Source organism: Gigantopelta aegis, chromosome 6 (genome assembly GCF_016097555.1).
Source record: "Gigantopelta aegis isolate Gae_Host chromosome 6, Gae_host_genome, whole genome shotgun sequence".
Taxonomy (NCBI): domain Eukaryota; kingdom Metazoa; phylum Mollusca; class Gastropoda; order Neomphalida; family Peltospiridae; genus Gigantopelta; species Gigantopelta aegis.
This window is the reverse complement of record NC_054704.1, coordinates 90,362,293-90,374,687: the sequence shown is the minus strand read 5'-3', so window position 1 is coordinate 90,374,687 and position 12,395 is coordinate 90,362,293. Positions and strand designations below refer to the sequence as shown.

The window sequence follows — 12,395 nt, the reverse complement described above, 5'->3', positions numbered from 1 at the left end:
GTCTCATTTTGGTTTGGCTGCAACTTACGTCAAGAACGCAACATAGACACTGTATTTAAACCCGATACGGAATTAGTTCTGGTTAATTTAAAAGTTTGTCTAGCCGCTGACTTTAGAAAAAGGAATAATTGCTCAATAGATGTTAAGGATCAGCATTAATTTGATATGATCCCCTCACCCACAACTTAGGAATCTGCTAGACAAAATTACTCTTACGAAGTGCTATCAGTTTTTCTTTTCTTTCTTTTTTTTTTGGCTGAAATTTAAAATAAAGGTATTAGATTTTTTGCTAAAAGTTTAACCTTTCAATTGTGTTGATGGTTAATGGCGCATCAAGACAGTACCTCTCGATCAATTTGAAATGCAGGAAATTGAAAATTTTACGGATCCATTTAGAAAAGTCACTTCACCGTGCGTCCTCCGAATGATAGGCCTACTGATATCGTTATATATGTCTGTCTAAAATATCAGACCTGCATTTTGTGTATAGAATAGAGCATAATAGATGTTTAGCGACACCCCAACACGAAAAACAGTTCTATTTGATGAAAAAAGTGAAAAGGTTTTTAAAAGTTAGCGTTTTTGACACATGCAAGATTTGAAAACTTGATATGATCCTTCAGATACCAGTCCACTATTTGTTTGGGGGTCGGGGGGTGGGACTGAGTAGTTAATAGTCTAAAACTTCTTAAACGGTTAAGAAGAGAATTTTCTTTAAATTTTTATAAAAAAAATCCTGAGTTTTTTGTTTTGTTTTACGACTATACTAGATGATATTGATTTATTAATTATCGGTTATTAGATGTCAAATAATTGTTAATTTTGACATATACTAGCAGCACCATCCCAAACAGGATAAAACATACCACGGCCTTTGATATACCAGTCGTGGTACACTGGCTGGAACGAGAAATATCCCAATGGGCCCATCGACGGGGATCGATCCCAAACCGACCGCGCATCAAGCGAGCGCTTTACCACTGAGCTACGTCCCGCTATATATCAAGTCCGCGGTCTTACACACCATTGCATCTAGTCCTCTGATAAATGATTTTTTTTCCCCAACGCTGATCATAACAATCGTCAAGTTATTCTGTTTCATATTAATTCGGGTTGAATGGGCAGACTTTAGAAAGCCTGTTTATGTCGCGTGTAACTACGTACCTTTACAATGCTTAAACACCTGCGTTTAAGAAAACAGGTTTCGTAAATTAGACCCTATTATTTATGACTCGTCTGTTTAGCCATTGTATGTAGCTCACCGACAGAGCACTCGCCTGAAGTTCGATACGTCATAGGGCAGATCTCCCTCCGTGGATTAGGAATTTTTCCTGTCCCAACCATTGCTCCACAACTGGTATATCAAAGGTCATAAAAGATCCCTTACTGTTTAACAATAGGAGTAGCTTATGTTGCAGTGGCAGGTTTATCTTTCTTGAGAAAGTATCAAAATAAACATGTTTAAACATAGTCTATCGAATTTACAGGCTGTTTTAGATCTATATGTCAACACTTAAACACCTATGTTTAAGCAAAACGTGCTTCCAACATTCAGCCCAGTGTATTGTCTATCATACAGTGCAAGTTTCGCTTTTCTGAGCTAATCTTGTGAGTGGCAGTCCTCCTCCAGCAGAGTTGAACCATCCTGTTACCGATCTCCTAGGAGTGTCAGTTCTCTTAAGGACAAGCACCTGATAGTGGATCTCCTAGGAGAGTGGCAGTTCTCTTAAGGACAAGCACCTGATAGTGGATCAATAAGCAATCACAACTTTGCCTCACATCCTTTGGACTCTGCCTTGTGCAGAGATATAATTTTGATATTGGAATACCATTCTATTGTTCAGGTTTATGAATTGTTAAACTTTTATTTTCATTTTCCTTCATATTTGGCCATAGACACCCAAGCTAGCTGAACCGACAAATAATATAATTTAACCAATAACAAAAGCCCATGGTGTATTTACTATATTTATTTCAAATATTATGAACTTATTTTGAATCAACATTTCAGAGCAGATAAAACAAATATAGATGTACAGTATTTTAATACTTCCCATTCCCCACTCCATCCTTATAACATTAAAATATAGTAAACAATTATATTCTGCCATATAAACAATTAAAGTAGTTCGCCATTTTGATAACTCTAAGTTCGCCCTGAGACCAATAGGTGTAAAATTAGATCTGATTTGGATCTGAATATGGATTAATTCTGTCAATCACAACTGATTATTAAAGTACAGGGCTTACGCGCACAAATGATGTAATGAAAAAAACCCCAGTATTTGCTGAAACGTGTCCATTATTAAAATGCATATCTAATACTAATTAGTACACATTCTCAAATGATGATTATGCAGCTAAGTTTAAATTACGATAAAATAAATGGTCCATGTCAGCATAACATAAATGTATTGATTTTACACCAAAAATACATTTTAAAGACAAAATATATCACAGAAAACATTTTATTATATACAATATCTGACACCACTGTTACCATGAGACGAATATAAATATTAACAGATATTATGAAAACAATATACAACGGTGAGGTTTCATCCACAAAGAACTGGTAAATATATACTGATGGGCAGAAGAAAGGATGAGGACAACCAGAGTAGAAATGATTTTATATCAGACATGTCATCAATACCACACAATGTATGACATTAACTATAAAATGCATAATAACCACATTGCCTGCGAATGACCACTCCCCATTCTATTTTGAATCTGCAGGCTTACAGAAGAACAAACAACACAAGCATGTCTTTAGGAAACAGAATCTTATTATGAAGGTAGTGTTATGGTGGGTAGCAATATTTGTGGAATCTAGAAGATGGACAGTTGTCACTGAGGTCATCTTACAGGCATTAGATATCAAGCTCTTGCATCATCAAGACCTTCAAACACAAGCCAGGCCCATTTCTGCATGGATACACAGGATAGTTCAGAGGTTTAATTCACCAATCTCTTGCAAAATTGAGGTCCTGCAGTCCAGTGCAAAAACGGTCTGCAGGGATGTGATGTTACAATAGAACAGAATAGAATAGATGTTTAACGACACCCCAGCACAAAAAAATACACCAGCTATTGGGTGTTATACTATGGTAAATAGAATAGAATAGATGTTTAATGACGCCCCAGCAAGAAAAATACATCAGCTATTGGATGTCAAACTATGTGATGTTACAAGAGCTTGATGGATGGATAACATATTAACGTGCCTATATCCAATTAAGGTTCAATCAAATCTCTCCCAGGAACACTCTCTGACTACGCCAGTGACTGGGTCTTGGACATAAGAGGGGAAGGTGGGCAGAACTGGAAACGGGTAGAATTTTGGAATTGCAATTACTTGGTAGTGAAAAAGATAATATAATTTTTATTTTTTCAGAGAGCTCTAAAGCTTTGTGAATTAGGTCCAAGAACATTCGGCAAACTGACATCATCAATGTTTGACGGTGGTCCAGGTTGATCTCTACACATATTCCATACTGAACACGGTTGTAATCAGCTCGTCAGTATGTCCGACAAACCGACAAAAAAATCTTCCAGGTTTAAAAATTAACAGCTCGCCCAGGTTTGTTTTGTTTTGTTTAACACCACCACTAGAACACACTGATTTATTAATCATTGGCTATTGGATGTCAAACATTTGGTAATTTTGACATATAGTCTTAGTAGTGAGGGACCTTTATATGCACCATACATGCACATAGTACGGCCTTTGGTATACCAGTCATGGCTGGAATGAGAAATAGCCCAATGGGTCCACCGATGGGGATTGATCCTAGATTGACCACGTATGTGGCGACACCTTCACCACTTGGCTACGTCCCGCCCCTAACTGGCCCAACATGCATTACAGAAATTGTCATGTCATATGTACATGTTGTACTGCTATATTAAGTGATACCATGTCAATATTTTGTGGTTTCATTAAATGTTATACAAAAACATTGCTATTCTTTTTTAATCTATATTTTGTAAGTATGTTTTCTTTTGCCCATCAGTATGTACATGTACATGTATGCCATAATACAAGATTTATGTAATTTTATACATATTTAATGATCACTCAAATGTATTACATTAAAACAAACACGTAGTATTTTTTTAATGAAAATACTCTTTAGAGCAGAAAGATTAGATGTATTCCAATAATAAATTGGAGATGTTCTCACGATGAGGAATGACAGAAAAAACACCACAAAATAATTTCATTAAACTGTCAAAAGGTAGGAGCATTCGTCAACAATGATATAACCATAGACAGAGTAATGAGTAATTTTCTAAAGTGAATCACCATTTAAAATATGTATAAATTTTACTAGTTCATGGGATGGAACACAAGAGAAGTGTGTAACAAACCCTGGCACATTCTTTTTTACTCTTATGTACGAGATTCACATAATAAACGTTAAATATGCAATATTCTGATGATTCTAATATATAACAGTGTAAGGATTCTAAGATTATGGACGGACATAGTTCTGCAATGACTTTATGCATTGCCTTTTCAGACCATTGATAAAACTATGCTGGAGAAAATAGATTCTCTACGTATGAAATCTGTTGATGTGGTATTTCAAATTGTTTTTGGATTGGCTTGAAGTAAGTAGCAGCAGATATGGATTCTTATCACAGTGTCTTCTGTCTCATGGGAAAGTGTCTCCTCCTCCAAACTGAGTCGTGTCGTAGTCTTGTTCCTGGGATTAAATCAATAAAAATTAGTTACCATTCTTACAACTCAATATTTCAACCCGCAAACATGGACACCAAGTACATGTATGGTTGACCAACAAACCTGAAAGACATCTGGATAAAGTTTAAGTAGTGTGAAACTAGAGTGATGTTGAAATGGGGAAGTACCCTCGTAGAGTTTTTCTCCATAGCCTTTTTTTTTCAGACGTACGTGCATTTTTAGAATTATAAAAAAAATGCATTTTGTGGCATTACAAACACCAAGATGTATGGAAATTGATAATTTAAACAATAAACTGCAAGTGATGTCTAATTTCAATTATCAAAAACAGCACTTAATAGTGAAAAATATGTTGTGGTGTTTAAAAACTAGGTTCTGTCACTTATCAAAATTATCACAACTAGAGCTGCATATTTTAAAAGGTCCTGAGTGTGTTGCAACTACGGAAATATTTCTGACCAACAGAGACATCTTAATAACTAAAATTACATATTAATTAAATACATTATCTTGTTGGAAATAGCAGTTCTATATTCATGTTTTTGATTGTACTAATGTTTGTAATAGCTCAAATGTTGCTTTAGTCCTAAAAAAACAACAATTCCCTTCATGTCTGCAAAGCCTATAAAAGTCTGATGTCTGTGAATATGAGCTACAGTTCGGCAAACTAAGTCAAAATTACTCAAATAGCTCTAATTCTTTTCAATGAACCGTTCCAAATTATGCACCAAATTACCTCAGTTAAACTGTGTAATCTTTTGTAATCTTTTGTATTCATCGTATGGACATTGAAAATTGAATAGCACCACAAGTGCCCGTGCCCACTACCAACCCTGGTCGAGCTGCTGGTGCTCTCATGCACTTGCCAGCATGGGCAGTCCCTACTCCCACCCACCCCAAACCCTTTTCCTGTCCTGGTCTAAGGAACTGGCATGGGTCGACACTTGCGTTCATGACAGCCATGCGCTACAACAGCTTTCTATGAATGTGCACATTTAGCCTTATGACCTGACCTGATCTAATAGCACCTTGAGGCATCACCACCACAAAGTATCACTCAATTGGTTGATGTGGGGTAACGTGATGAAATACAGTAGTTTAACATTTTCCACAATATAAAAACCTGGCATGGTGTTACCTGATTGAGTTTCTTGAATTCCACCACTTGAGCGAAGATGTACTCCAGGATGTGTTTGGCATCACGGGAGTCCTGTGGGAGTTTGCTGGTCACCGCCAAGATGTCGCCGCACTCTCTCACATAGTACTCCAGGTCCTCGTCCGTACCTACAACACACATCACAAATACAACGTCAGTTCAATACAGGGCTTCAAATTAATTTTGCGGAATGAGAAGTAATTTTTTTGTATCAAATTTTATTCCAGAAGCAAATCCTATAACGTGAGAAGCAGTGCTAAAAATTGGTCTCAGAATTCTGAAAGCAAATCCTAGAATATGAGATGCAGTGCTAGAAATTAGTCTCAGAATTGTTTTTTTAATTAGACATACAGTGTAACTTTTATTAAACAGCAATGTGGAAGACTTGAGTCAAACACAGATAACATCGTGTGATTTATATTATGACTTGTCAAAGTGAGGATATATCAAGAATCCTGTCAAAATATATCAAAACAAACACTCTGAGAGTACTGCTAAAGCAATACATGTCCCCTACAAATTTTTATATCTCTGACAGGGAACATTTTGTTCAGTATCGCATCGCAATTTGCTATGCAAAAATAAAACTTTAAACAATAGTTGCTAATCAAGTTTCAGTTGATAAAAAATATCACTAATCAAGATCTTAAAAACAAAATGTTTCCTGTTCGAAGTGAAAAATGGGTAAATTGTTATGAAAGTCAAACCTGATCTGTGATAGTACACAGTAAAGCTAAGTTTAAGGGTCATATTTCTGTCATAAAAATGTGTAAATCACCATGAAAGTCAAACTTGATCTGTAATAGTACATGATGAAGCTATACATAAAATGTACCTCAATATAAAAAAGGCATTGTAAAAAAAAAACCATCCGAAAATTGTCAGACAGATGGATGGATGGAAAGGAAACCTATAGTCTACTCTAGTTTGACTGGTAGGGGACTAACAAGCCTTGTGGAATATGCAGCAACTATGACAATGGCTACCTGAGATTCTGAATTTACATTAAAGCCAATCATGCTAGGTCTCAGGCAGTGTAAACTATTTTTGGCTGTTGCAGCTTTTTTAACCATTCATTTTTCTTCATTGTAAGGCAAGAAAGAATGTAACGACGTCAATTGAGATGAGATATAATTTGCCTTAAGTCGAGAGCATCACTGACAGCACTTTTATGTAGCTGGATAAAAATTACTGAGGTAAAACTCCTCAATGATAGAAAAATGTATATACCTGATGTACATTATCTGCCAGTATTAACATCTGAAATATGTCATGACATACCACAAAATAACCTTTCAGTCATATTTACTGACTGCAAAAGACACTGTTTAAAACAAAAACGTTGTGGGTGAAAATTCTTAAGTTTGAGACCTGAATTAAATTACACATTTTTACAAATCCCACACATTTTTGGCAATGTTGGTGTTATAGCTAATTTTATTTCAAACAAAAAAGTATGTACATTAGAACTAAGGTTATCCAATGGAAATGACAGTAACTGCACTCAATAAAAGCCATGACCTACGGCAATTCATATCTCAGCCACAACAAATTCCTGTCAGTGCCGTCATTAAGTTTGAGTCTTGTGTTTCATATTTCAAACAATGACTTTTAAAATAATAGTCTGTAATATTTATGTACAAAGATTTGAACAAGACTGTCATAAAGGACTGATATCAATAATTAATGAAGACATACATTTGTTGGTTATCTGAGCTATTCTGACTTTCTCAGAAGAAAACTGTTCATCCAGATCAAAGAGTTCCAACGAAGGAGGATCTAACTCTTTGAAGTTCGGTGGGAAAACCTAAAACGATAAACAACAGAGGTCACTTCAACATTCTATTGGTATACGATAGCCAGGCAAGCCGCAAAGCAACGAGTCAGATTTACCTATAGATGCTTAATATTATGATGCTATATTACACTGGTATTTACTCAATAGCACCATACACTAGAGACAAGTATTGATAGTCTGTCTATATAAAAGGAAAATAATGTTTATTCAACGACACCCCAGCATTTAGTCTGAATTTGTGGAGATGGGATTTAGCTCAGTTCGTAGAGTGTTTGCCTGAAGTGCTTGGGTTGGATGTTCAAACCTCCTTGGTGGACTCATTGGGTTTTTATTCACATCCCAACCAGTGCCCCAAGACTGGTATATCAAAGGCCATGGTATGTGTTGTCATGTAGAGGGGAGTATTTATAAGAGAGCCTTTGCTGCTTATGGAAAAAATATATATAGCATGTTTCCTCTGATGATTACCTGTCAGAATTATCAATTCACAACTAATAGCTGAGGATTAGTAATCTGTGTGCTCTAGTGGTGTCGTTAGACAGCTTAAATAGCCGAGATGTACGGCAACGATAAGGTGCTTCAACCTTAGGTGCAACTAAAGACAATGCCACACAATACGAGTGCCTTGTATGGGAACAGTCAACTGGTGCTATGCAACAAGCTATTCTCATAGGAGGAACTCTTATTATGTGGCATCATCGTAAGAAAAAACAAACATTAAGCACCTAAGGAATTGTAACAATGTTTCAAGCACTGATAAATGTACCATTTAACTGGCAGTGTTCAATGATGAACCTAAGGTAACACACCACCATTAATTACTCCATACTCCAATACAATTTCTATGTGAGAATATATTCTGTGAAAAATACAACACTGTCGAGAGAAAAAGAAAGAAAGAAATGTTTTATTTAACGACACACTCAACACATTTTACTTATGGTTATATGGCATCAGACATATGGTTAAGGACCACACAGATATTGAGAGAGGAAACCCGCTGTCGCCACTTCATGGGCTACTCTTTCCAATTAGCAGTAAGGGATCTTTTATATGCACCATCCCACAGACAGGGTAGTACACACCACAGCCTTTGATATACAAGTCGTGGTGCACTGGCTGGAACGAGAAATAGCCCAATGGGCCCACCGACGGGGATCGATCCCACCACTGTTGTGAGGGTCATGTGACTACTAATTGTAGGGAGTGCTCTCAACTGACATGTATCATGTAAAAAATTAACATAGGTCAATCAAAACATTTTTCAATTAATGGCCCTATGCCCGACCACTGCCTAATGTTGCTGTTCCCATACAAGTGGCACCATACCACTTGCAGATTTGTTATCAGTTAGTACTACATATAACAAGTTACTTCACACCAATGGGTTATTTAAATACTACAGCGGTCAATCTACATGTAATTATCAAAGACAGATTTCAAAAAGCATGTCAGAATTTTGTAGTATTTGTTTTATGAGGAACTATTTCCTAAACCGAACTATATTAAGCTGCTACAGCAAATAACGACACAACGAATGGTGGCGTATTGCCTTAATTACCTGTCTTTTTGCAATGACAAACTTGCCAGAACATGTTAAAAAGATGATGAATTCAGACTTATTCTTTTGGATAAAACAAAATGTAACTTATCTCATCTCATTAAACATGATAACTCTCAGTTTATGCTGATGTTAAGATGAAAAGACATTTCTGTCAACCTGATAGAAGATATCGGTAACCTGAATGTACTGACGAAGTGAAAGAGAAACTTACCGCGGGTTGCAGGGGAGGTAATGGAGTTTCAAACTGGGGGGTTATTAACGTGAGACCTTCGTGTTTTACACCCAGCTGTTCAAAGGCTCTAAAATAGAACAGGGTCAAACTCATGACATAATCACACAATGAAATGAGTACTGCACAGAAGCAGAACAAGAATCATTAATTATTGTACTGTGGGATCTTTTCTTCTAGCAACTAACAAAAATAAACACTGATGTTACACGCTGATATTGACATCAACAAACTGTTATTAGTCAATGTTGTTGCTTTGTATTGGTTAACCATATTCTGTCAATGCAAATTGATGTTACTAGTATGTTTTTAGTGTCAATGCTGTATGGAATTGCTAGAGCAAGCTGACCATTTTTTTTTTTTTTCGAGTAAGTATGGGGAAGAGTGAAATTCTCAAATGCATTTCATATGTTTTGGTATAGCACACACCCACATCCACCCACACTGCCTCATACCCACCCACACATACACTAACACTGCCTCACATACACCCAAACCCATACACACAACCACACCTACACTGCCTCCCACACCCACCTACATACACACCTACACTTCCTCACACACTCCCACCTATACTGCCTCACACATCCACACTTCCTCACCCACACCCACAAAGACACACCTAAACTGCTTCTCACACCACACACACCTACACTGCCTCACCCATCCTCACACACACAAACACACACACACACACACACACACTGCCTCACCCACCCACACATCTACACCATCACACACACAGCTACACTGCTTCACCCACACAGACACACTCACACTGCCTCAGACAAACGCACAACACTGCACACAGATACACCCACACACAATACTCTACTATCACACAAATATACAATTAAATGTGAATCCCTTCAGAAAGACAGACAAAAGTGATACAGCGTTGAATTCCCGAAAGATGATCATGTGTTTATTTCAGATGTGTTTAAGTCTAAATGTGGTCAAATACAATCTCTGGGCATGGTTAACCACCTGCAATTATCATTAATTATTTAAAATATATATCATATGGCTGACCAAGAAATAAAATGCCTTTCATCAACTTGGACCAGATACTTGAAGTGACAGTAATGTGTTACAGAAGCATGACACTACAGACTATGACCTCATTACCACAAGTAGATGGAGTTAATACAATACTCTTAACCACAGGAATAATAAAACCAGACAAAATCACCGCTAAACAAAATGAATTATTTATAAGTGGAAATGAAAAATATAAATACAGTTAAACCTGTCCTAGCGGCCACCTGTAATCAGCAGTCACCTGACTTAAGTGGTCACATTTTTGCCTCCCAAATGATTTATAATGTAAATGCACCTGTAATAAGCGGTCACCTGTCTAACACGGTCAGCAGCCACCTAAATCGGATCCCAAATTGCTAAAATACCTGTATTAAGCGGCCACAGTAAATGTTTACTATTACCGTATTTGACCGGAAATAAGCCCAGGGGGCCAAGACAACTCATTGTGAGCTTAGCATGGGGTGGGCTTATTCCCAGACAAGGGGCCAGTTTTGTTGAAAAAAAATTTAATAATAATAATTAAAATAAATAACAATACTAGGAAGAAAAGAAAAAACGTTGAGTAGCACATCTATTAATTAGTGTTCCATTTGTTATTAATAAATAATAATTGTTTATTAAATTGTGGGTTTTTTACTAGTATCTAAACACACCTTCTATGTCACAATTACTTACCAGTGCTGTTTATTTACATCCAAAATTAATGCTGAGAAGACTTAAAACAACAGCAATTAACAACAAACTCAATAGCGTATACACACGTTTCTGACACAGGCAGCCAGCTTGCACTACAAAGAATTGTCAATCTAAGGTCATTGTTCTTAGCCAATCAGAATAAGGTATTTGCTTAATTAGCATTAACTGCGGACCCAGTGTGGTGGTAAAAAATAGACATTGGTTTTAATTTTAGTTCATACTTGGGCACTTCAGAGAAATACTGCAGGCATGAAATTGAAAACAATGTTACACACTGTTATTGTTAGACTGCTAAATCTCACTGGTGGTAAAATATTGTGTTACATTTGTGTTTAATTATCTGCAGGAGGTATGACCTTTTAAATTAACTTTGAGCAAACTTGCAATTTCATGTTATTTATAAGGTGACGAAGTTGGGGATGGGCTTATTTACGAATGAGGGCCTAATTTCTTAAATGCTATCAAAACGGAGGGGGGCTTATTCAAAGACATGGGCTTATTTCCGGTCAAATATGGTATATAAAAGAGATATTTTAACAACAGCTAATAACCGATCTCCACACCTTCAGGAATACTATATAGTACCCATTCAGTCAATTAAGAAAGTATGGCTCTGGAATGCATCTAACTGCCTCGATTGCTACAACTGACATTTGTTGATTCACTTACTATGACAATACACTGCATGAAGTAGGAATTAAATAATTAAATGGAAAAAGAAAACAAACTTGTTAAGAACGGTTAATTTAATACATTCCATTTGCATTATTTCTGAAGGAAAAAAGAAAGAAAAAAAAAATGTTTTATTTAACGACGCACTCAACACATTTTATTTACAGTTATATGGCGTCAGACATATGGTTAAGGACCACACAGATTTTGAGAGGAAACCCGCTGTCGCCACTACATGGGCTACTCTTTCCGATTAGCAGCAAGGGATCTTTCATTTGCGCTTCCCACAGGCAGGATAGCACAAACCATGGTCTTTGTTGAACCAGTTATGGATCACTGGTCGGTGCAAGTGGTTTACACCTACCCATTGAGCCTTGCGGAGCACTCACTCAGTATTTCTGAAGGAAAGTTGATTTATAGTCATCTGTGAAGCACACATCCGTAGATTAGCAGTACAGTTGGTAAAACAAGAAACTAAGTAGAAATGTTTTAAAGACTATATATGTGGCAACCTGTAATCAACGG

General features: G+C 36.6%; 1 protein-coding gene across 4 annotated transcripts in view; it reads right to left on the bottom strand.

Moving 5' to 3' along the window:
• Positions 1-1,955: 1,955 nt before the first annotated feature.
• LOC121374952 (intraflagellar transport protein 52 homolog) overlaps positions 1,956-12,395 on the bottom strand; it is a 31,482-nt gene continuing 21,042 nt past the window's right edge. For all 4 annotated transcript variants that reach the window (XM_041502096.1, XM_041502097.1, XM_041502098.1 and 1 more), the window contains 4 exons: positions 9,441-9,528; positions 7,566-7,674; positions 5,850-5,995; positions 1,956-4,715 (listed from right to left, as the gene is read on the bottom strand). In XM_041502096.1, the coding sequence (XP_041358030.1) occupies positions 4,665-4,715; positions 5,850-5,995; positions 7,566-7,674; positions 9,441-9,528 (394 nt within the window). In that variant the 3' untranslated portion in view covers positions 1,956-4,664. The remainder of the gene's footprint in view (positions 4,716-5,849; positions 5,996-7,565; positions 7,675-9,440; positions 9,529-12,395) is intronic.